The sequence below is a fragment of the Chlamydotis macqueenii genome, chromosome 1 (genome assembly GCF_036417535.1).
Source record: "Chlamydotis macqueenii isolate bChlMac1 chromosome 1, bChlMac1.mat, whole genome shotgun sequence".
In the NCBI taxonomy this organism is placed as follows: domain Eukaryota; kingdom Metazoa; phylum Chordata; class Aves; order Otidiformes; family Otididae; genus Chlamydotis; species Chlamydotis macqueenii.
The window spans coordinates 52,490,543-52,513,796 of NC_141556.1; the positions used below are offsets into that span (position 1 = coordinate 52,490,543).

At 47.9% G+C, this 23,254-nt stretch overlaps 1 protein-coding gene across 2 annotated transcripts; it reads left to right on the forward strand.

The window, feature by feature from the left end:
- Positions 1-1,950: 1,950 nt before the first annotated feature.
- LOC104477360 (solute carrier family 23 member 1) lies at positions 1,951-23,254 on the forward strand. 2 transcript variants are annotated; one of them, XM_086740077.1, is made up of 12 exons: positions 1,951-2,018; positions 5,570-5,719; positions 7,189-7,346; positions 10,852-11,011; positions 12,298-12,479; positions 16,556-16,676; positions 17,017-17,180; positions 17,367-17,628; positions 20,795-20,959; positions 21,322-21,430; positions 21,939-22,034; positions 22,986-23,254. In XM_086740077.1, the coding sequence occupies exons 1-12, from the start codon at positions 1,965-1,967 to the stop codon at positions 23,252-23,254; spliced, it is 1,890 nt and encodes a 629-aa protein (XP_086596203.1). In that variant the 5' UTR covers positions 1,951-1,964. The 2 variants fall into 2 exon arrangements, with proteins under 2 accessions (XP_086596203.1, XP_086596202.1); XM_086740076.1 differs by having other exon boundaries at positions 17,017-17,173; positions 17,375-17,628.

The following is a 23,254-nucleotide window of genomic DNA, read 5'->3' on the forward strand; positions in this document are numbered from 1 at the left end:
CACATGCTAGTCTAGATGACACAGGCATTGTTATGTACCTGCACCTTTGGGTTGTTACACAAGTTTATACAACCAAAGAGAAGAAGAAACCCTGGTTACTGAATGCCTAGGTCTCATCTGAAAACCAGGTTATGGCAGGACTGAGGAGTCATTAGGCAGATGCTGGGCTGAAATTAAGAGGTGGAGGACTTTTTTGATGGGAGGTCTCATAGAAGTTTACTGGGGAGACAGACTAGCCACAGAGGAATATTGTGCTGTGGCTTGACAAAAAAAAAAAATCACGAGAGAGACTGTGAGGCCCAGAGAGTGGCTGATTCATGCAGTGGAGTAGGGTTAATGAGGATATCAGAATGGACAGATTTAGATAGCTGCTTGGAGAACTGCTCTGTATCCATTGAGAAATGCAAGCAGAAATGTACCTTCAAAATGAACAGAAAAATCTGATGCTCCTTTTCTTAGAGCCTTGTAATGGTGCATCCTCACTGGTATTGCTTAATGGACACTGGTGATACAGACAATGAAACGGTAAATACACAATGAACCACAACCATACAGTGCACTGCAAAACAAGAGACAAGTCTGTACAACAGGGCAGTTTTGCACTGCTCCCCCTGTGCTGGAAATTGGTAGAGGTGAGAGCAAAAGTGTCCAGAGTAGTTTTATAAGGAAAAGAGCTCTTGTTTAGAGCTTGCAGGGGAAAAAAAGTGTCCTCATGCCCCATTTCCAGTGGGGCTGGAAATGCACCCCCTGCAGTTAAAAATACAGGGAGATTCCTATATAATGCGACTTCAGAGAGGAAAGCTGGCAGAGCTGTCAACATCTGGTGATTTTGATGCCTTATGATTTAGCTGTCCAGCAGTTCATAGCTTCACTGACAGTGTTCAGGGTGAGGTTATCTTGTCCTGTGCTGCAGTCCTGGTCTGAGGAGAAGGTCTAAGAATACCAAAGGAGAATTAGGGACCAGAGTTTATTTCAGTTATGCTGCTTCCTGCATGGAAACCAGGAGATGTTCCCAATGGGCAGTGACTGAGCGTAGGCGACAGCATGCCCCTCTCTGCAGGAGCTCTCTGCAGTTGGTCTGGGAAGCTCACTGCCTCGGGAAGCCATTAAATTAAATAGATACTTAATCTGAAGAGAGCTGGGGTGGGGTGGCTAGAAGGGCTTGATGGAGCATTAACACCATTTGCTACTTATTAAGAGAAAGGTAACTATGCTTTGGGCCATCTGATGATCACCCTTGGCTAGGATCCTTAGCTGAATGGAGATAATCAAATGACCTGAAGTAGTCCTTTTTCAATCTTATGGCTTTTATACCTCCCTGGTGTCATGTTCTGATGACTTGACTATTGGTTGCGACTTTAAATAGGTTCCCAGTAAAATCCTCATTCTTTTCATATTATAATAGGATTATCATACAAGATTATGATGTTTGTACCTAAGCCAAAATACACCATAGTTTATATGCAGAATAAGTGAAACTGAATTTTCTAAAGATCAGCACAAAGCTCTTCAGACAGGCCCAACCCACACGGAAAATGCAAGCTGCTGTTTAATCAATAATGAAGCAATAAGTTTCAAGGCTGTGCCAGGAAAACAGAGAAATGTCTTGTCTCTCTGATACCCCCTTGCATCCTTACCTGTGGAGGAAGTTTTTTCTGCCATCAGTTACTGATTCACTCAGTCCAGGGAAGGGCTGCTTTCCAGTTTGGTTTGAATGCCGGTCCTCTAATCAGCTGGAGAAAAGGAGTCACTTATATAAGCCAAGGGAAAGGAAATGCTTCTGTGAGCCGGCTCACATGAATAGCTAGAACTGAGGACTGGTTGACTCCCAAAGTCCGGCTTCTGCATCTTCTCACCCTGTTTCTTTAGGGCTGTGTTGACTGGGACAAGTGGTAATTTGGGAGGCTTTCCTCTTCTTACGGGTCTTTCTTTTTCAAGGCAGTCGGTGAAGGCAAGTGGAAGGCATGACCCTCTCCTCAGAAAAAGAGCTCAACGGGCTAGATAACCCCAGCTTCGTGGTGAGTCTGCTGTCTCTAAAGGGTAATTCTTGCATAAATGGGTGTGAGCCCTGCAAAAGGAGGAGAAAGGGAAAGCCAGGGGGCTCGAACTAGCTGCAAGGATGCTGGTGCATGGTAAATGTCTGTCTTGGCTCCTTTATCAGCAGGAATCCGGGGAATTATTTCCTCACTACAGCCTGCTGTTGCAGTCTCAGCATACTTTCTGCTCTCTTTCTCTCCATTATTTCTGAAATGATAGTGTAGATGAATGGCAGTGCAGGTGTATCTGTACTGAAATGCAAGCGAGTTGATAGCTCCTTGTGACAATGTCCCTGGGCAGAGCATTTTTTTTTTTATTAATTAGTAAAATTACAATAGAAATTTAGCCTAGTGAGGAATGTGGTTCTTTGTCTTCTGAATCTGTTTCTAGTGGGGTGAATTGTCAGAGATGTTATGAAAAAGAGATTTGGGAGTCAGTGGGGGAGGGCACCCTGTAGCGTTATAGCAGGGCAGTAAAAGCTATAATGATGTGTCAGTTCAGGGGTGTGCAGGGCACTGGAAATGCTGCGGGCTGTAACAGCCGTAGGGGCAAGGGTCTGGGGCATGGCAGCCCCCTTCCTATATCACCATAGGGGTCACCTCCATTAGAAACTAAAAGAGCTGCTTATGTTCTGACAGCAAGTGTGAAGGAGTGGGGTCCCGCAACCATCTTGCTATCTTGGTACAGACCACCTGCCTAAGGTACCTTGGAAGAGGCATTAACCTCCTGGTGTACGTGTCTCCCACTTCTTGAACAACTCTTGGTGAGCTTGCTGTGAGCAGTGGAGGTGGGGGTGCTGTGCCAGCTGTGGGCAGAGCCTCAGGGAGATGCTCAGAGCAAGTCAGAGGTTTTCTTTCGCTAATGGGGTCTCCATTTCTTTCTGTTCTGCCATAACAGATCAGGCTTGTAACATCCTCTGGTTTGGATCACCCCAAAGAAGGTAGAAGACAGAGGTCTTTTACCTGTGATTCAAGCAGTTCAGTTTCTGACTGCCTTCCTGATGTGCTTATTTAAGATGCTGTTGAGGGCCTGGAGCCTATTGCTGGGCCTGGAGCCTGAGGCACACAGAGGGTGTCCTGGTCCCCTGAGTTCATGGGAGCAGCTGGACTGAGAACCACCAGCAGCAGTTCCCCGTCCCTGCTCCAGACTGCTCCTGCCTTGTCCTCCTGCTGGCATCTCAGCATCACAGACTGGCTGGGGTTGGAGGGGACCTCTGGAGGTCAACTTCTCCAACTCCCCTGCTCAAGCAGGGTCACCAAGAGCCAGTTGCCCAGGACTGTGTCTAGACAGTTTTTTAATATCTCTAAGAATGGAGACTCCACACCCTTTCTGGGCAACCTGTGCAGTGCTTGGTGGCCCTCACAGTGAAGAAGTGTTTCCTGATGTTAAGATGGGACCTCCTGTGTTTCTGTTTGAGCTCATTGCCCCTGATCCTGTCTCATCCTGTTATCTCCACTCCATCCTTTTCCTGCTGAGCCCTACTTGCTTGCTCCCCTCCAGCTCCTGGGACGGGTCAGGCCTTCATGTGATGATCATGTGGGGTTGTTACTGGCACAGGCTCTGCCTGGCTGGAATATGCCTCCTGGTTAACACGGGAAAAGTTGCAATGCAGGGAAAGGAGCTTACTGCTGTCTGCCTAGCTTAGAATTCATCTACCCGTGGTGTTATTCAGGAGTAGCTGTCCCTAAATAACTCCGTGCATGGGCAGTCTTAAGTACTTTGCTGTACATTTGTTAATCCATGGCTCAGGCTCTCTTGTTCTGAAATTAAGAAGTCTCCACGGGGAGTTATTCAGGAACGCCTTTGGCTCTTGAAGTTCATGCCTGAGTTCAGTTTGAGTTAACTCTGCCTTCACCTCTCTATTTTGAAGTACCTAATGCTCCCAGCCTGCCTAGGCTGGATCAATACACTGTGTTTAAAAGGTATTACATCGCATGTTTTCAACAACATGATCTAAAGTGGGACTTTGGAGACTCAGACATGAGAATGGAAACCTGGGGGTTTCAGGCAAATGATGAAGTCCTTCAGGATTAATCTGCCACACCTGAAGAATTTACAACTGAATGTAACGTTAAATTTACATCCCTATTCCGTGGACCGCAGAGTTAACAGTTTGCCTCCACCAGCGGGTAGACCATGAGTTTTACTGCAGCCTCCTCGCAGTGCTGGGCATTTCGGTACTTTCAGGTTCTAGTAGGATTTGGAGAATTAAATTGCTGCTGACAAACTGGTTGAGCTTGCTCCTGACGGAGCAGGGCATCCCAGCCTAGAAAAGCCCACTGCTGCTGGGGTGCCAAGGACTCTCTGGCTGGAGAAAGGTTGATGAAACAAATGGTTCAGGATCTAAATTAGCTTTTGCATTTGGCTCAAAAAGTTGTAACTTTCCAGCCAGCCTCCCTCTACCACGTGTGTGTGTGTGTGCAGGGGAATGTGGGTACACACACACAGGATGTGCATGGGGGTCATGCGTGTGTGTGTGTGTGTGTGTGTGTGTGTGTGCGCACGTGTGTGCACGTGTGTGCACATGTGTGCACAGGGGTCAGGGTTGGGTGGAATGAGGAGTGGACAGCTGGGGGCATTTACTTAGCTTAAAGACTGAGGCAACTGAAACAAAGCAGTATTTTGCATCTCTATATAAATAAACTCTGCGAGGTGTACAGCTCCTGGAGGAGCCCTGCAGCTTCTGTCTGCCTGGGAGGGGATCTGAGCTTTTGTGGGGAGCTATTTCAGACCCTGCCACCTCCTTGAGGCTGAAGGTCCCCAGACTATTTCCCAGTCCACGGTGCTGTCCCCACTCTGGGGCATTCATCTGAGTGCCGTTCCTGACGGCAGGCAGTCCAGCACCCTGGTAGCCCATGCCAGGGTTGAGGTCTCAGCTCACTGTGCTTTTGCCAGTGGGCTCCTTTGAAACGGACACTGGGACTCCCCAGAACACTGGTGTCCCTGGGTTTTGCCTGGTTCCTCCATAGGAGCAAGGTTTTTATAGTAAGACAAAGGGCAGGTGTGTTTATTGAGGCAGAACATTTGTAAGAGTGAGTGTAAGGAGGCAGGGAAGAGAAGGTTTAAGAGAAGAAAATTAAATATAAAACATGCTTTTACTCTGTAATAGTGGCTGCCAAGTTTTAGGATATTTTATCAAAAGCGCTGTTTGGGTGAGACAGCCAGGAGGGCTAGAGACCAGGGGACAGTGCAACTTTCATGGATTAACCCACTGCACACTCTTTCTTGCTTCTGCTTTCGGTTTCTCCGTCCTTAACTAGACATTGATGATACTAACGCACTTTGTCCAGATATCTCTTTGAGTCTGGGACACCCATTAGTGTATCTTCTCGACACATGTGCATAAAAAAATTTTCCATAGGTGTTTTTACCTCTGTTTTCATTTCTCTCTTTGCTCTTATTTTTTATCCTGCCCTTGTTAAGAACTACGTAGGAGGTGTTCCTCCAAGTTGTGGAGAGCTGCAAGAGAGGCACCTGCTGGGTGCCTGCAGGGCTGGGCTGTAGCTAACGAAGGGTCTCTCCTGTTTGCCAGGATGAAGATGGGAGCCACTACTACTCCTCACCAGACCATGCTGCCAGGGGCCCAGAGGAAGGCAGGGGCCTGGGCCACAGCGGCAGCAAGCTTGCCTACATGGTCACGGACATCCCCCCCTGGTACCTGTGCATCCTGCTGGGCATTCAGGTGTGACGAGGGAGCAGGTGGAGGCTTGGATGGTTAATGCGGGTGAAACCTGAATTTGGGAGTGCTTCACCTTCACTGGGCATGACTGGAGCTGGGGGGCTGGATCTCAGTGACCTCAAGTCCTTCCCACCACCTCCTGAGCACCAACGGTTATCCTTGTGCCCACAGCTACGCCATGCCCCTTGCAGTGCAAATGGGAAGGCAGAGTCCAGGGGGCTGGAGCCAAATAGTTAATAACAGGTCGGATACCTTGACTGTAGGTAACCAAATGTATAAGGGCTTCTGAACTTCTGCCTTCCTGTGACAATCACAACTAAGTAGAAGGGTCTATGCTGCTTTGGCTGGTGTCCATGCCCAGGCATTTTGTACTTTATTTCCTGAAACTATCATCTCAAATTTAGAGTGTATTAAACCAAGGTTTTCTGAACACATCTGCATCATAGTTTTAATAAAACATGCCTCTAATGAACACAGCGAGTTTCCGAGTGCCACCAGTTCCACCACTGCAGTCCTGTGCTCTGAGGTGAGAACTAATAACTAAGTTTAATATTTAAAGCAAAAATAAGTTTGAAAAATTATTTTCACATTTAGTAATTAACTGAAGGTGATAGTAGAAGTGCGTCTGTGACTCTTCTGAAAAATGCAATGCCTGATTTTTCTACTCTTTGGCATCCATTTTTTATGGTTATGCATAACTGCACTGTGTGAGAAAAGCCACTGATAGCAAAGAATGGGTAGCTCCAGTTTGCCAACTTTTTGTGCTGTCTTTATGGTGCAAATGAGATGGACTGAAACATTTGCATTCACTTTGCCTAATCGCTCTCTCCCCTGTACCTTGGGATGCCCCCACCTTCCTGGAAGAATAGCTCAAACAGCTTTGTCTGCAGGTGCTGGGGATAAACCGGTTGTGTCTGACAGTGCTCTGGTGAGTCCAAAGCACTTCAAAAGGTCTTTGGGCATGGAAAGCAGGAGAAGTTTGTGGGGGTGCACTGCAGTTCTTGTAGGTGCTTTGGAACAGCTCTTAACAGAGTTAAGGTGCCAAAAAAGAGAATGGGTAATACTAATATCGCCCAAACACAAATCTGGGAGTTACTTTTAGACTCTTCAATAGAGCCTGTTATGACAGGACTAGGGGTAATGGTTTTAAAACAGAGGGAGGTAGATTTAGATTAGATATTAGGAAAAAAATTTTTACAATGAGGGTGGTGGAACACTGGAACAGGTTTCCCAAAGAGGTGGTGGATGCCCCATCCCTGGAAACAGTCAAGGCTAGGTTGGATGAGGCTCTGAGCAACCTGATCTAGTTGAAGATGTCGCTGCTCGTTGCAGGGGGGTTGGACTAGATGACGGTTGAAGGTCCCTTCCAACCCTAACCATTCCATGATTCTACCATTTCCCTCAACAACACAGTGATAATATACAGCCAGTTCTGTGTCCTTCTTCACCCGGTCTTTCTCTGTCACTCCTAGCATTTCCTGACAGCCATGGGAGGTCTGGTAGCCATCCCGCTGATCCTCTCCAAAGAGCTTTGCCTCCAGCACGACCTCCTCACCCAGAGCCACCTTATCAGCACCATCTTCTTTGTCTCAGGAATTTGCACCCTGCTGCAGGTCCTCTTTGGAGTCAGGTAGGCCAAATGCAAGAAATGGGACACATGACAAAACAGTTTGTAGATGCAATTAGTATGTGCTTGGCCATCAGTTTGCTGTAGAGTTGATCTATCAGTGAGGGTCACTTGCTACCCTTGGGCAATCAGGGGAGATGCACAAGCACCCTGAAATCACTGTGTGTGATAGCTTTGCAGGGCTACCTTGCTGTTCTGACTTTGGCATCTCCTAGTACTCGATGTGCCTTTTGTTGGGCTTATACAGAATCTGTCCTGCAAAACAATAAAGCATTGAAACATGCAGTAGATAGTAACTCCTTGCTCCTTAAGCCAGAGATCCTCCAGCTGACGCAGGATCCTTCTGACCTGGGCCCTGGATCAAGGGAGCACAGATCCTGTAGGAAACTCCAAGGCGGGATAATAGAGGGAAATTGAAGCCCGTCTGCCACCGCTTAGGGGCTCAGGGAGGAGCTCTGCAGTACATCCTTTTAAGCAGTGGGACTTCCCATGCTCAGCAGTTCATGGCACAATCTGAATGCAAGCAAGGTAAATAATCTTTGCTGCTGAGTTGTCAAAGAGCCAGTGGTGACGAGATGAGCATGGAGTTGCTGTTCACTATGCCAGAAAATGAAGTACTTAATAAGAGACATGACTGCAAGCGCTCCCCCTTGCCATGAAGACCCTTTATCTTTGCTGGCCTTGCAAAATCAATTTTGTTCCCTTTGTCATAACTCTGGGCTGCTGCTCTCTTTCCACAGTCTGTTTTTTCCTCCAATATACTAGGAAACACACCTGTGTTTCTTGCTTCAAAGGCAAAAATCACACATTCTTTGGCTTCTGAATCTGAGGGACCTGGTTACAACTCTTCTACCATCAAATCACTGGTCAACTGCCAGCTCCAGAAAATGTTTTTACTCCTCCTGTTTCTTTCCCCAGTGCAACTTTTCCATCTCTGTCTGTCTTAAGAAGCGGCTATAGGCAAACCTCTCCTTGGAGGGTGCTCCCCTTCTCCTACGATGCTACAGGATTAGTGGAGCAGGGGGGCTGCCCTGGCCATGAAAAAGAGATAATCTAGTCCTTCTCAGTTCAGTTAAATTTAGGCTGGGGTGCATCAGCATGGCTGTGGCTGCTGGTGCGATTCAGGCTGAAGTCCTCCCAGGCACCCCACAGATGCCTCGATGAACACTGGAGAGCTGTGACGTCCTCTGCTTGGTGTTAGCCAAGGATGAAAGAGTAGCAGGGAGCCTCTCCCGTGGCTGATTAGCTAAATGAGGAACAACAGATCAAATTATGTGGTAAGGAGTTGTTCCTGCAGGATAAGCTTGAATGGCTTCTGCTGTGCTGAGGACACCATTGCCTTGTTGCTGGCCCCAGCTGGAAAGGTGGGACTCAGCCTGCGGTGTGGCCACAGGCAAACTAAGCCTGAGAAGACAGTTGGAAGCAGATTTTTTTCTGTCCTTTTACTGTTTTCTGAAACCCTGTAGTAGTTGATAATCATAAGTCAGCAACAAGTGGTAAATAATGAGTTGGAGGGGATGCTTTTTTTCCTGGAAAATATCCGTGCCACTCTCCAAGGCCCAGGGGAGCCCTCAGCTAAGTGCTCTGCACAGTTCCCTGTGTCTGCATTTAAGAAAGACTGCTTCAGAGGAGAACAGGTATGGTGATGATCTGTTGATGTGGCCTGGGGAAGGGAGACAGTTTGTCTTACAGAGGCATCATGAAAAAGCAGTGACGGTCCCAGACAGTTGCTGGAGATGCTATCCAAGAAGCTCCTGAAGGGAGACACAGGTCACTTGCCGTTACTGTGAGCTCCCCTTAGCAGATGCTTGGACATCATGTAGTGATGATCAGAGCATAACATTTCCCTCCCTAAACCTGCAGCTTTTCCTCTTGCAAACCCCGCTGGAAAATGCTCAGCGTGCCCCGTATGCATCGCCTCAGCACCATAGTTTGCTCTGAGCCCACCCGTGCCAGCACTGGCTGTGACACAGCTTGAGGGCCAATGCAGCGGGAGCTATAAATCTATTGTTAATTCAACAGTGGTGGCACTGGGCCGTCTCTGTTTCTTTTTGTTTGTTTTTTTTGCCTTGCCCAGCAAAATCCTTTGAAGGCTACAACATATCTGGCCGAATGCCGTAAATAATTGACGCCACGGGTGACTGATATTCAAATATAACTTACTGGCAAAGCTTCGACAGTGCTTCGGTTGTGCATGGCATGAGTAATTGCAGTGGTGTAAATCCTTGTTTAAGGTGACGGAGACGTGGTGCTGGTACAGCTATGGCGCCTCTTATTTTCCAGTGCTGTCCAGACAATGGTGGAAATGCCTGTGGTTCAGGGAAATCCATGCCCTGCAAAAGCACTCACCCGGCTCGCTGCCCCGCTGCTTTTCTGAGCAGGTGCCGTGAGAGCTCATGGAGCAAGGAGAGGTTGCCTGGGGGGCTGCTCCCAGGGGCGCTTCCTAAACGGAGGAAGCAGAGGCACCTCAGAGGTTTCCCTTGGCTGGGTCAGAACTGCTGTGCCAGCCTGTGCCCTTGGGCAGCTTCCGGTTCTTCAAGCAGCGCTAGAGGAAGAGCCAAAACAACTTGCACTGCAATAGAGGCTTAATGCCTGTGGGGCTTTTAAGAACCAGTCAGACCTTTTAGGCCTCTGTCTCCATTTCTCCATATGTGGAAGGAGAAGAGGCTGGTGTAGCTCAGAGGAGCACCGGCTCCGCTGTACAAAGCTCTGTATGAAGCCAGTGCTGGGCACCTCTGGAGGTGCGAGCTTCTTGCTGTCCTGAGGGGTTTCCAGAGTGAGGGTTACTCTAAGCCAGGAGACACATGGTGTGACGAGAGAGCCAAGGTCTCACCCAGCCAGCGCACTCAGACTCCTCTATGCAGATCTCCTTTCCAGTGTCAGAGGAAACAGGGCAGAGGGATTAGCTTTAAAACCCACTGTACTGAAAGCCAAACCACATTTTCTACTGCCATCAGTCTGAGGATGGTTGTGACATGGGGAGTAGCCAAGAGCATGTCCTTGTGTTCATGAGCAGATTGTGAAGAAAACTGAGACAGCTGAAGGGGACAGGGGAAGCAACTGGATATTGGCAAGATTTGGGCCCAGATCAATGCTGAGCTTTTCTTCAGAGTCTCACCATCTTTCTTCCTTGGTCTTCTCCCCTCCTCCAGCTTTTTCTGTTGGTTATTGTTTTACTTTGTGCAGCTCTGTGGTCTTTTCACACCTTAGGAGGACTACTTTTTCCTTAATGTGGGGTAGCAGAGTTTGACTGCAGCACTGATCTGCCCCTCCACTACTGGTGTTTCAACCTGAGCTCTTCCCCCTGGGTCATTGCTCTTGGGTGCAATGGGCAGCAATTCTCACCTGTGGTCAGTGATGGAGACCTGCCAGAACATTTCAAAAGATACTGCCAGATGCCATAGGCAGACTGATTTTTAAATTTATTTTGTTTTCCTTTGTCTCCTCCCTGTGGAGCTGGGTTTCTAGCATTCTTGCTCATTATCTTTTCCCTCTGCTCTCCTTCCAGGTTGCCTGTTATTCAAGGAGGAACTTTTGCATTCCTGACCCCCACCCTGGCCATGCTGTCTCTCCCCAAGTGGAAGTGCCCTGCCTGGACGCAGAATGCCACTCTGGTGAACGCCTCTTCACCAGAGTTCATTGAAGTCTGGCAGACGCGGATGCGAGAGGTATGTTACATTTTCAGTGGCAACTGCTCTGTATCCGGGCTGTTTGCTGTCAGAAAAGCACCTGACCATGTGTCGTAGTTTAGCCCCATGGCAGGGCCATCACTGCTGGAGAGCCCTCCATCCCCAATAGACCTTGGCTCTCACCCTTTTGCAGCTTCCTAAGCATCTATTCTCTAGCAAAAAAGCAGGTGCTTCACTGCTGCTCATCAGTGAACATGCAGATCTCGGGTGATTTATGGTCCCTGCAAAGTCCCCACTCGTCCAGCCAGATCCCTTCTCCATGAGGCATGATTAGCCTTGAGGAAGGAAGGGAGGGAAGAATTTTCCAAGGAAGGGACCCTATCTAAGGCCAGGAAACCTAGTAAAAAGAAATGCAAGGGTAGAACTTACTGTAAATATTAAGGAAAAGTGCATTCTTAGGTACTCAAAAGAGAGGAGGAAAAGTCAGGGATCTCACTGCCTTGTTCTACATCTATTGGCTTATTGGAGTAAGTGGCTAAATTTGCCTTTGTCGATCCATTTGCTGGGGTGCTTTGCAAAGCACTTGGGAAGCATTGAGAGCTCGTGAAGGATTTGCTGTGCAGCACAGGCTGCGCTCCCCGCTCTTCCCTTTGAAGCTGGGGGACGGAAGGTGCTGAGCACCACAGAGGAGCCAGCCTTGGGTTTATCACCAAATCTGTGAAGGCAGAGAGCAGCTTCATCCCCAGTCCCGTGCCTGGAGCTGAACTGAGCAGGGAATTTCAGGATGTAATTGCTGCCTACTTAGCAGTGATTGTCAAACACAGGAAAGATCAGGGTGATAAATGTGTCCCCGAGGAAAACTGATACTCAGAAAAAAACAGAGGCTGTAATGACCCTACCAGTGTACTGAAGCGCCCCTAACCCTTCCCAGATGGGAGATGAGTGGAGACCATGGCTCTGCTCCCATTTTCAGGGCAAGAGCTTTTCCCCTGTATTTTGGGGGAGCAAGAAGAGAAAGTGCAGGGAAGCTGATGCATGCTTGGGTGGCCCAAGAGGACAGGGAGGAGGGGGTCTCTGGAATAAAATTATCCATGGTGAGGACTAAATACATCAGCCAAGGGGAAGCTGGTGCGCTGGTACTTTGGTGGTCCTTCCCCACAGGTAATGCTCAGCCAGGCTTTGCTGTAGTCAGCGGGACGCCTCCGTGCTTGTCCATCACTGGAGGCTGAGCCTGGCTCTCACACTGGATTTGGACTGATTTATGAAGGAAAGGCTCAACAACTGGAGCTCCTTTCAACCTCTGCTGTCTTCCTCCATTTATCCAGGTGCAAGGAGCTATCATTGTAGCTTCCTGCTTTCAAATCCTCGTTGGATTTTCTGGCCTGATCGGATTTCTCATGAGGTTCATTGGCCCCCTGACGATTGCCCCTACCATCACCTTGGTTGCGCTACCTCTCTTTGACTCGGCTGGAGATGATGCTGGGCAGCATTGGGGCATAGCATTCATGTAAGTCTCACTTACCCGTGGGAAAGCTGAGCGTACACAAACTGCCTACCTCTACTATGAAACCAAGTGTCACAGTTTGTGGCAGGGTTCCCCTGGGTTCGAGATTTATTTGTTGAGGGCTGACATGTGGCAGGCTTGTGCAAGGCAATGGCATGGCATAGTTCCCACCCCCCCAGGAGGTTAGAGCCCTCAGCAACAAAGCAAAACCAAAAAAATGAGTTGAAAAATCTGATTTTTCTCAAAATCCAAAGTTCATAGGTCAGTAGAGAAACAAGTCTTTCCCATGTGTAGCTCCTGGGGGCAGTCTCTGTCACAGTTGTCTGCGCACACTGTTTTACACACCCATAATTTGCATTAAAAAGACATTCCTAAAATGACAAAGTTGAGCACGCAGAGTTAGGTATTCCTCGAGTTAAAATAGCTGGTGCTTTATGTATTGTTTTCACATGACAAGGAGGAATTGTTTCCTCCACAGAAGGCCTGAGGGGCTCTGGAAATGTCTGTGCATGTGGCTTTGCAGCATTGAGTGCTCTTTCAGGGATATTTGTCTGTGCACCCTTGTGCATGAGTGTCTGAGTGTGCTTGGTGGCAGAATTTCCTTGGTATTTCAGAAATGAATTTAAAAAGTAGAAATGCTATTGCATGGTTCCCCTGCAGATATGGCACCTTCAGATTCCTCATGCAGACTTCAGAGTGGGTAACATGCAGCAGCAGTAGGTTGTTATCCTCTCTATGGGCTCCCATCAGTTTGCTAGTGCTTTCGGAGCCTTTTCGGACACTCAGGGGCCAGGCTTGACTGCAACTCCAGGAAGGCAGCGTGCTGTTGTGGGGACATGCTCCAGTCCAGTTATCTCTCGTTCTCTTCTTCTCCCTGCACCTGCCCTCCTAGACTCCAAAAGCCACCTTCTTCTCCACCTCCAGTTCCTCACCTAACTGGTCTCTTCCACCAGCACCCTATATGATCCCAAATCCTGCCTGCAACACAGCTTTCCTTTCATCATTGTTTCTCCCACCACATCTCTGGCTTGTTGTCCTGTTCTCCAGCTGTGGTGATTTGTCCTAACCCCTTTGCTTAGCCAGTCTTAATTTTCCCTTCAAACTGTATATCCTTGTGTCCTGGTTTCAGCAGGGATGGAGTTAATTTTCTTCTCAGTAGCTGGTGTGTTTTGGATTTTGTGTGTGAAGAATGTTGATAAAAACATTCTGATGATACGAGTTGTTGTTAATGAGACCAAGGACACTGTCTGGCTTTCCAAGTCTCGTTAAGGTCGCGTTAACGTGCAGATGCGGGAAGCTGGGTGAAAGACAGACAGAATAATTGATCCGAACTGGCCAAAGAGAGTATTCCATGCCATAAACGTCATGCTCAGTATATAAGTGGGGGTTGCCCATGGGAGGGGGCATCATTTTCAGTTATTCCTTTTCTTGTCGGGTATCCGTTTGGGCACCCTTGGCATCCTTTTCTTCTCTCTTGCTTGCTGGCATCGTTCCCTCTACCTTGCTAGCTTGCTCTCCCCCCTTTTTTGCTTGCTGCTCGGTGTTGTTCCTGTGATCACTGCTCAGGACGGGCTGCGTCGGTCATTCAGACATCGGGTGGTGAGAAATTGTACATTGTTCATTTTGTATATTTTGTATATATTAATATCCTTATATCCTGTTAGCTTTGTAGTTTTTAGTATTTTTAGTAAACTGTTTTTATCTCAACCCACGAGTTTTCCTTTCTTCCCAATTTCTCTCCCCTGTCCCACTAGGTAGGGGCAGGGTGAATAAGAAAACTGTGAGGTGATCCGGGCTAAACCACCACACCTTGTCTGGACTATCTCCTGTTTCTGCCTCCCTTCTCCAGCCACTGGCTTCTAACTCAGACTCTCACTTGCCCAGTTGTGCTGCTCCATTAATGGAGTCCCAGTCCTCCAGCCCATGTCTCTTCTCTGAACCCAGGTCACCCTTTCTGTCTAGTTCATTTCTGTCCCATCTTCTACCTGTGCTAATCCCAGTCCTTTCTTTCCTGACTCAGACACCTTAGCCCCAACCTGATCATTGCACTCTGAGTTGTCTCAGTTGTGTCCCCCTTTGCTGCCTTCGCCATCTTCCATGGGTGCCATTAGGGAAGGAAGGAGAGCAGTGATGGAGAAGGTGGAAGACATGAACCATGTGGTCTCACCCCTGCTGTTCAGCCCCATCCCACTCCAGAGCGCCCATGATGGGCGATACCCACTGTTGCCTCAAGAAACTGGTCTAGTGCGTGCTCACTTGCTCCTTGGTGATAGTGCATACACAGTTCATCATATGCAGAAGGCTCAGGATCTTTACGGACTGCAAATACTAAAGTCTGAGCTGTTTTTGCTGACTGCTTGGGACCTGGGATGAATGATTGTTGTTACAGACTGAGCATACCTGAGTAGATTTTTGTGAGAAAGAGCAATATGCTTTACCCCAAAAACTGAGTTCTACTAAATCTCAAATTTCTGCCTCATGTCATAAGCAGACTCTGCTACTGGTCAAGGCAAAATGACCTTCTCAATATACTATGTCTATTTCCTGAACATCACTCTTTGAAATAGGTTTGGGATGTATTTTTCCAGAAATATTTGGCCTCAGGCAGACATTTTCCACGGAAATTTTCATCATGAATGGGTAAAGTTAGGCAGAATTATAAGCAGCTGAAAATAGCATTTGTTAATGGAATGTGTCAGGCAACCTGAATAATAAGCAGTGACACCTACCCGAGACAGACGAGGGCTCTGCAGTGATTCCACTCAGTCTGTCTGGGCTCTGTAGCTTTAGAAACCAGGAATGGAAACCAGTTCCTCCACAGACTTTCTGCCTCCAGTCATTCGGTGCTTTGAATTGTGATTAACAGATAACCTTTGGCTGTATGTGTCTTTGCAAAGAGGTGAGGTTAGCATTTCCTTCACACTGCTGGTATTTTGCCTGCCTGTGAATATTGCCCCTATAGCTCAAAACCTTTTCATGCATGGAAAACTACCAGTTTTCTGTACACTGTCAGTGCACTTCAGCTGGTGCAATCCATTTCTCACAAAATCCTGTCCAGATTAATTCACTCAATGTATACAATTCAGACTTGTTATATTAAAAAAAAATGAGAAGCCCTTCGGAGGCCTGGTTAATATAGAAGGAAAATGTCCAAGATCAGAATCAAGGTGGGGTGCCCAGCTCAGAATCAAGGTGGAGTGCCCAGACCCTCCCCTTTCGCTGCATATGGCAGCCTCCAGCTTCATCTGGTTTTCCTTTCTGGGGTAAAGACACATGGAGGGCAGACTGGCCTCCTTGTGAGCTCACCCAGCTGTGTTGCCAGTCATGGAAGATGTGTCCTAAACAGGGATGAGAGAGGAGCTGCAGCTTGTGGTTGCTTCCACCACAATGAGCCCTGGGTGCTGCCAGGGGCACACATAAGCACCCCTGCATTGGAGGGCCCCTCTGCCATGCAGGCCTCATAACCTGACGGCCATTCTTTCCCCTTCTCACCTGGCTGGGAGGGCTCTGTGGGTGCCACGTGCAGCCCCACAGTCCCACCACAGTTTTTTTTTTCTTTCAAAACAGAGACTTACACAACCAGATCAAATCCCCTTTCTTTTCTCTGTGCCACGTAGGAGCTTTTTGCCACTTGCAGAGCAGCATAGGTAAACCTGAAATCAGGAAACCAATAAATCCTGTATTTCCAGTACATCTGAATTACACAGAGGTTCAGGGACAGTTTCCTACATAGCCTGCCTGGACCTTGCACATCTCAGTTTTTTTTTTTTTTACTCAAGTGTCATTTTTAAGCTCTAGCAACTGTGTCATACTCAGTGATGCACCATCGGGGTGTTGATTTTGAAACAAAAGGGGAGAAAATATTTGCAAATGCAGCAGAGCTGTTGGTAGAGTGTCATGGAACGCTTGTTCCACCCCAGGCTTGCTGGAGTGGAGAGCCATCCTCTGGTGCTGAGAGCCTGTTTTTTGGGGTCCTCTGGAGTCCTGGGTCCTTGGGTAGCAGGTCTTCAGTTAACATGGGGGCAGGTGGACAGCTCAGCACCCGCTTTGTCTCATGGTCTGGTTTTCCCTCTTCCTAGGACTATTTGTTTCATAGTTTTGTTCTCTCAGTACCTGAAAGATGTCCCTGTGCCGCTACCATCTTACCAGAGAGGCAAGAAGTGCCACCTCTCCCCAGTCTACCTCTTCCAGATCTTCCCGGTACGTTGGGGTTCCCAGAGACGCAGTGGTCATAGCAGAGGAATTGGCTTCACCCACCCTGGGCTGCCTGGGCTCTTCCCACTCGTGTCCAGCCGAGTTAGTGCTTCCCAGCCTGGCTTGCACAGTGAGGGGGCAGAGGGGGAGAAGGTCTCCGTGGCCCTGCATGTGGGGAGGTAAAGAGGGAGGAAGGGCCACCAGGACCCCCTGCCATCCTTCTGCTTCTGTCCCATATGCAGGAGAAAGGGTCAGACAGGGAGACACCTTGCCCCCCCGCCCTGCAAACAGTGCCGGAGGTGTGGCCATGCTCTAACTGAACCCTTCTGCTGCATGCGATGGGCAGGTGCTGCTGGGGCTTTCCCTGAGCTGGCTGCTCTGCTACATTCTGACGGTGACCAATGTCCTCCCTGCGGACCCCAACACCTATGGCCACCTGGCTCGGACGGACACCCGTGGGGACGTTTTGTCCCGGGCTCCCTGGTTTCGGCTGCCTTACCCAGGTATCACTGCTTTCCCCTTTCCCCATCCCACCACACTGCTCCCTGCTCCAGCTTGCACCTCTGCATATGGCTAGCAGAGGGGAAGATGAAATGCCAAAAATCAGGCAGACACCCACAAGCACCCTTGCTATTCTTCCTCCCTTGCAATAGATTTCAGGGAAAACACGTCCCACCGACCTGAACCGAGCTCTTTACTTGCAGGCCAGTGGGGAGTGCCAACCGTCAGCCTGGCTGGGATATTCGGCATCTTAGCGGGGGTGATTTCCTCCATGCTGGAGTCTGTGGGAGATTACTATGCCTGCGCCCGCCTGTCCGGGGCCCCGCCGCCGCCAAAGCATGCCATCAGCCGTGGGATCGGGGTGGAAGGCATCGGCTGCCTCCTGGCTGGGGCCTGGGGGACGGGGAACGGCACCACATCGTACAGCGAGAACGTGGGGGCCTTGGGCATCACCAAGGTGAGCCTTGCCGCAGCAGGGTGGCTGTGGTGCCCTGGTCCTCCTGGAGGTTTCCCCCCAGGGGTGTATTTGCAAGGTTGTAGCGCACATGGGTATGTGCTGGATCTGGGATGTGATCTTAGCCCACCTCCTGCAAGGCATGCTGGAAAAACGTGCCCTGGTACATTGGTGATGGCCTCAGCAGCATTATGAATCGCTCAATGGAGGTGGTCAGTCCATCTCTTTCACTGCTCATGGTCTGCATGTGGGACGAGTGCATGTTGCTATTATGCATAGCACCTGGCTTAGGTGAGACTAAAGAGAGTGTGTTCCATCTGAGCTAACCTGGAAAATTCCTAAGGACTGACTTTATCAAAGGCTGTCTGTCTGTCTGTCTTCCTAAATATGTTTATAAAGGGGAGATGAGAGGGAGAGGAGAGAAGATAAGAGGAGAGGAGAGGGGAAGAGGAAAGGGAAGGAATGGAAAATGTTCAGTAGAGCTTCAAATTCCACAATTTTTATAACCCAAGAATGGCAATTATGTGAAAGGTAGACTGTTTCTTTGGGATTATAAAATGCGATGGCAAAGTTTTATGTTTTTACCTCTCTATAAAGTTTTGTGAATCCCTTTAGTATCTTATTGCTCTTACAAGGGAAAGAAATTTCCAGAGATAAGCTTGACAATCAGATCAGAGATTTTCACTAAGCTTTACAGCCAGGGGACGGGTACATCCAGCAGCCAACCGGAAAACATTTAAAAATCATTGGCAAACAAGCAATGTCATGTCAGCAGAGCTGTGCGTCAGTAAACAAATGCAGAATTTGACTTACGGCTCCCACTCTAGAACACTGCTTATTTCACTGGATTTTATAAACCTCACTCACAATAACCATTTTTCACAGACTGACGTGTTAATGTTTGACCGAGCTGGCTGCTTCCAGTAGCAAGGGCTGTCTGGATGTCTGCATGGTGTCCAGTTTAGCCTGTCACCAGATGTACCTTGTCACTATGAAATCTGTGCATACTGACCCTATACCTGGGACCATTCTTTCGTGACACATTGTTTGCTGCATACGTTGTGCATGTAGCATGGTGCAGAATTGCCCACAGACTCATAATTATCAGATTATAGGACACGTTCTTCCAGTGTGCACTAAGTCCTTCAGGTGGACGTGCCATCCTTGCTGATTCAGGAGAGATCCCACCTCGTCCACACTTAAAGAGAGCAGAAAATACAGTCTTGTCTCAGTCAACCTTAAATCAGTGTAAAGACTCTGGGACAGATGGAGATGCTGAGAGTACAAGGCAGATTTCATTTTGTTTTTTACATTGGAAATGTAAATATGGAAACACATTTTTCCATAACAAACGGAAATGCAAGGGACTTGTTTCCTCTGCTTAAACAGAGGTGTCCAGCATCACCTGAAACATCTTTGGAGATCTCAGATATACACAGGGGCTGTCAGGTAAGGCAAAGTAGAGGCTGCCAGAAGCTGCAAAGGTGCAACACCTTAAATGGCACCAGGCATCTATGTTTAAGCTGCTTGATGAAGCCCAGCATGCCAGTACTAAGCTCTCATTTCCAAGAAAAGAAGAGGAGGATTTTAAGGAGAGGTAAAGACTTTGGAGTCACCATATACATAGCAGGAAACCATGCAGTTTCTTCAGCCTTCAAAAAGAGAACTGATTTTCTTGTTTTCCTGACATAATTAAAACAAACTCTGAACTAGAGGCTTTAGCAGCAATGCTCGTGCTTGTGGTATCAGGGGATTAGTTAATTTGCCTTTAAGGCCAGCTCCATGTACTGGGTAATTTGACATTTTGACAAATTAAGAATCTGAAGCGTCATTCTAATCCTGGAACAAATAGATCTGCTGGCTTTTATTAAGTTCCAGTTTTGATGGTAATGGTGTCCCAAGGTTTTAAGCCAAGGAATATAAAAAGCCCACCTGAAGGCAATGCATGATTTTATTTTGAAACTCCTCACCAAATCTTTTTCATTTCTCTTTCACAATCAAGTAAGACTTAGAAAATTTTAAAGGGACATGTTTAAGAAATACTTAAAAAGCGACATTACTAGTTACTGGGAATGCTTTGGTTGAAAGCATTCACAAAAAGCCCTTCCTGTAAACAGTACATTCTTCAGATATTTAAAAGGAAGGATTAAAATATTTAATTGAATTATAAAATGTTTGCAGAGGATTACAGAGTTTCCCTGCCTAAGACAGAAATGTTGTAAATCTTAGCATGATTCTTTAAACCATCCAAGTTTTGGTGCGGCAAGGCGTATCTTGAACAGAAAGTCAAATAAATATTGCTGCTTTTCTTTTCCATTTCCGTATTCTGTAAATGTCTCTTTCATCCCTTTGTTTGGCAGATCCTCTTTTTCTTTCCTGTTCACACCCTCTAACAAATCTGGATGAAGGGCACAGCTGGGTGCTTCATCCTGTCTTTATTATAGTGCCCAACCAAGAAAAGGCCACCCTGGCCCTTCCTAGGGAAAAAAATGAGAAGAAAATTGTTTTACTGAAGCTAGATGGGTGATGAGAGATAGGGGCAGACCAAGAGACTTCCCCACTTCTTATTAGCCATTTGTTGACCATGGAAAGGATGTATCAGATCCCAGAGCTCAGGATCAAAGCAGCCAGCCTGACCAGCTCTGCTCTTCCAAATCTTGGTCTCCAGGGAATGGAGGAATCGGTGTGGGACACAGAGCTGAAAGCCATTTTTAGATGGCAATCCAAACCCTGATAGAAGGATTGTGCGGTGAATTGAATGGGTGGCTGCAGTGCCAGCCTGTGGGTCTGCCAAGACATTTCTAGGCTGGAGCAAGAGCAAAGCTGTGTGCTCTTAATTTAATAATAAACCTTTTGTTTAACAGCAAACTGTTAAAGTCCTGACAGCAGTAGGAAAGAGGATAACATCAAGAAAATAGGTGTGGATCCATGGCTGCTCTCAGAGTGCCTTTCATGATAAATATTTGCTAGTGTGCAAATACTGGTGCTTCCTATGCAGTGCGAGCATCCCAGCTCGCTGGTGGCTGCATCCGAACCTGCGACTGAATGTGCCGTTGAGGGCTTTGGCCAGAGGTGCAACTCCTGCCCGGCAGGTTGGCACTGGAGCCTTTCATCCCTCACCTCTCTGCACCAGCCGGTGCGTGACTGCCTCCTCTTCCTCTTGCCCCAGGTAGGGAGTCGAATGGTGATCATTGCCGGTGCCTGCGCCATGCTCCTGAGCGGCATCTTTGGGAAAGTCGGGGCAATGCTTGCCAGCATACCCACCCCCGTGATTGGAGGGATGTTCCTTGTGATGTTTGGAGTTATCACGGCAGTGGGGATTTCCAATTTGCAGGTAACAGCTGTGCGAGTGTCATTTCATCCCTAAGGAAGAGGACTTCCGTTTCAAGTCAGATTCTTACCAGGCTGAGTTAGACGTAACCATGCTGCAGCATCTGCAGACATTTGCGTTGGCAGTTCCTCGGGTGAAGATGAGGCCATGTACCCAGAGGGGCTGAATTGCAGAGGGCTCCCTAGTTGGGGCAGGGCTTCCTGGCACTGGGAGCAGCAGGATCATTAAAGTCGCAGCAGCACCAGGGCTGCCGCTTGGGAACACTCCTGCATGCAGTGTTTACATCCGAGCATGTCTCATGAACACAACAGTAATCCACAGATTCTGGTAATTGCAAATGTAATGTATACCATTTCTCTGTCCAGTACACAGATATGAACTCCTCCAGAAACATCTTTATCTTTGGATTTTCTGTATTTGCTGGCCTCACAGTTCCTAACTGGGCAAGCAAAAATAGTACACTGTTGGAAACAGGTAAGAAACAACACCAGAAGCATTTTCTGTAGCAAAAAGCTGAAGCAAAGGCTGATCCAGAGAAATCTGTTAAAATGCAGTTTTTCCTGATAAAACCCTGATACCTGTGCTTGCACTGTTGCCTAAATATACCTATATTTCTTTGGGAACTGAAGCTCGTGTTTCTGCGGGGAACTGCTTGGTGTTACGTCGTGGAGGTGCAGAAGATGTTTGGAGCAGAAGGCGGCTTTTTCTGTGGCCTGCACTGTTAATAGGCTCTTAATGGACTTAGGAGTCATCTCCTGCCCACCGGCAGCTGGGTCAGTGAATAATGATGCAGAATAAAACTGCAGGTCTGAAACTGGCAGTGAGATCAATCCCCCTTGCATTGTCAATCGTACGTGCTGCTTTGGGATTTGCAAGGCTTGTCTAAACAAGCGTGCAGCTTGCAGCCTCCTGGCACCGGGTGTGTTGCTGGTCAAACATATGTATGTCTGCACCACTATCCAAAGCTTTGTTTTTCTGCTAGGAATCATCCAGCTGGACCAGGTCATCCAGGTGCTTCTCACCACTGGCATGTTTGTGGGCGGACTCCTGGGGTTTATCCTTGATAACACCATTCCAGGTAGGATTTGCTGAAATGAGCTAAGCTACTAGTTTGTGCCTGCCCTAGGGTTTGTTTCCTGTTATTTTTTGTCTTCATGACTACTGCTCCATGGGTAGGAGTTGTGCGAGCAACCATGAAACACCATGTGACTGAACTCCTCCCAGAGAGGGGAAAGGAACAGGAGATATCACTGAAATGGTCTCCAGTTGGAAAACAGCACCTTATCAAAAACGAACTCATTTTTCCAGGAACAACCCAGCCGGAGGAAAAGGTTTATTTGGGAAAAATGTCTCCTAGGGAAAATGCCAGCCTAGAGCCATGTTGCTGGCTGAAAGGAGAGAGAAAGGCAACTCCAAGAAGTGGAAGGAGCCACCATATGCCTCCTTATGAGAGCTGCTAAAACTGAGGCAGAACTGGTGCCGCAGCAGTGGAATGCAGTAGGAAATGACCAAAGATCAGATGTAGCACCTGCAACTGGCCCTCACAGCCAGCAAAGAGCCTCTGATTTTCATCAAGCCTGGGGAGGGATGGCATAAGAATAGGAGAGGAAACCCTTTTTTCTGCTACAGGAAAAGAGCAGGAAGGACACTCTATTAACCAGATTATTTTACCTTCTCAGACTTCTTAGAAAGCCAGTCTCTTTTTTTGCTCATTAATTTTATTGTAGCCTTTGATCTTCAGTTCCTCTGGGCAGAATTTACAGGTGTGCTCACTCCCTTTCCCAAGAGGGACTCAGCTGCCGCAACAAACAGCTGGAAGCTGTTGTAGGAAGATGGGTATTGTCTAGAAGCTTGTTAGCAAAGTTTTGAAAAGAGCTTTGGAGCGAGAAGGGTTTAAGTGCAAGGGATCTATCTGTATGTTGTGCTGGGTCTGCTGGGATTTGAGAAGTGGGTGTGAGGCACACAAGACAGTCCTGTGCTCAGAACGCCTGCTGTTTTAAGCACAACAATCTCATTTTTGCTGTTGCAGGAACGCAGGAGGAACGGGGGCTCCTGGCATGGAAGAACAGCCACCACGGAGGGGCGGACAGCTCTCAGCTCGTTTCCAAGGTCTATGATCTTCCATTTGGCATAGGCACCAAATACTGCGCTGTCTCTTGGTTTCGGTATCTCCCCGCTTGCCCCAAAAGACTACCTGGCGGCAAGAGAATGGATGAACTAAAGGCTGCTGGACAGGAAAGCAGTGTTAAAGTAAGCTCAGGAAAAGACTCTGAGAGAGGTGCTGATACAAGGATATAA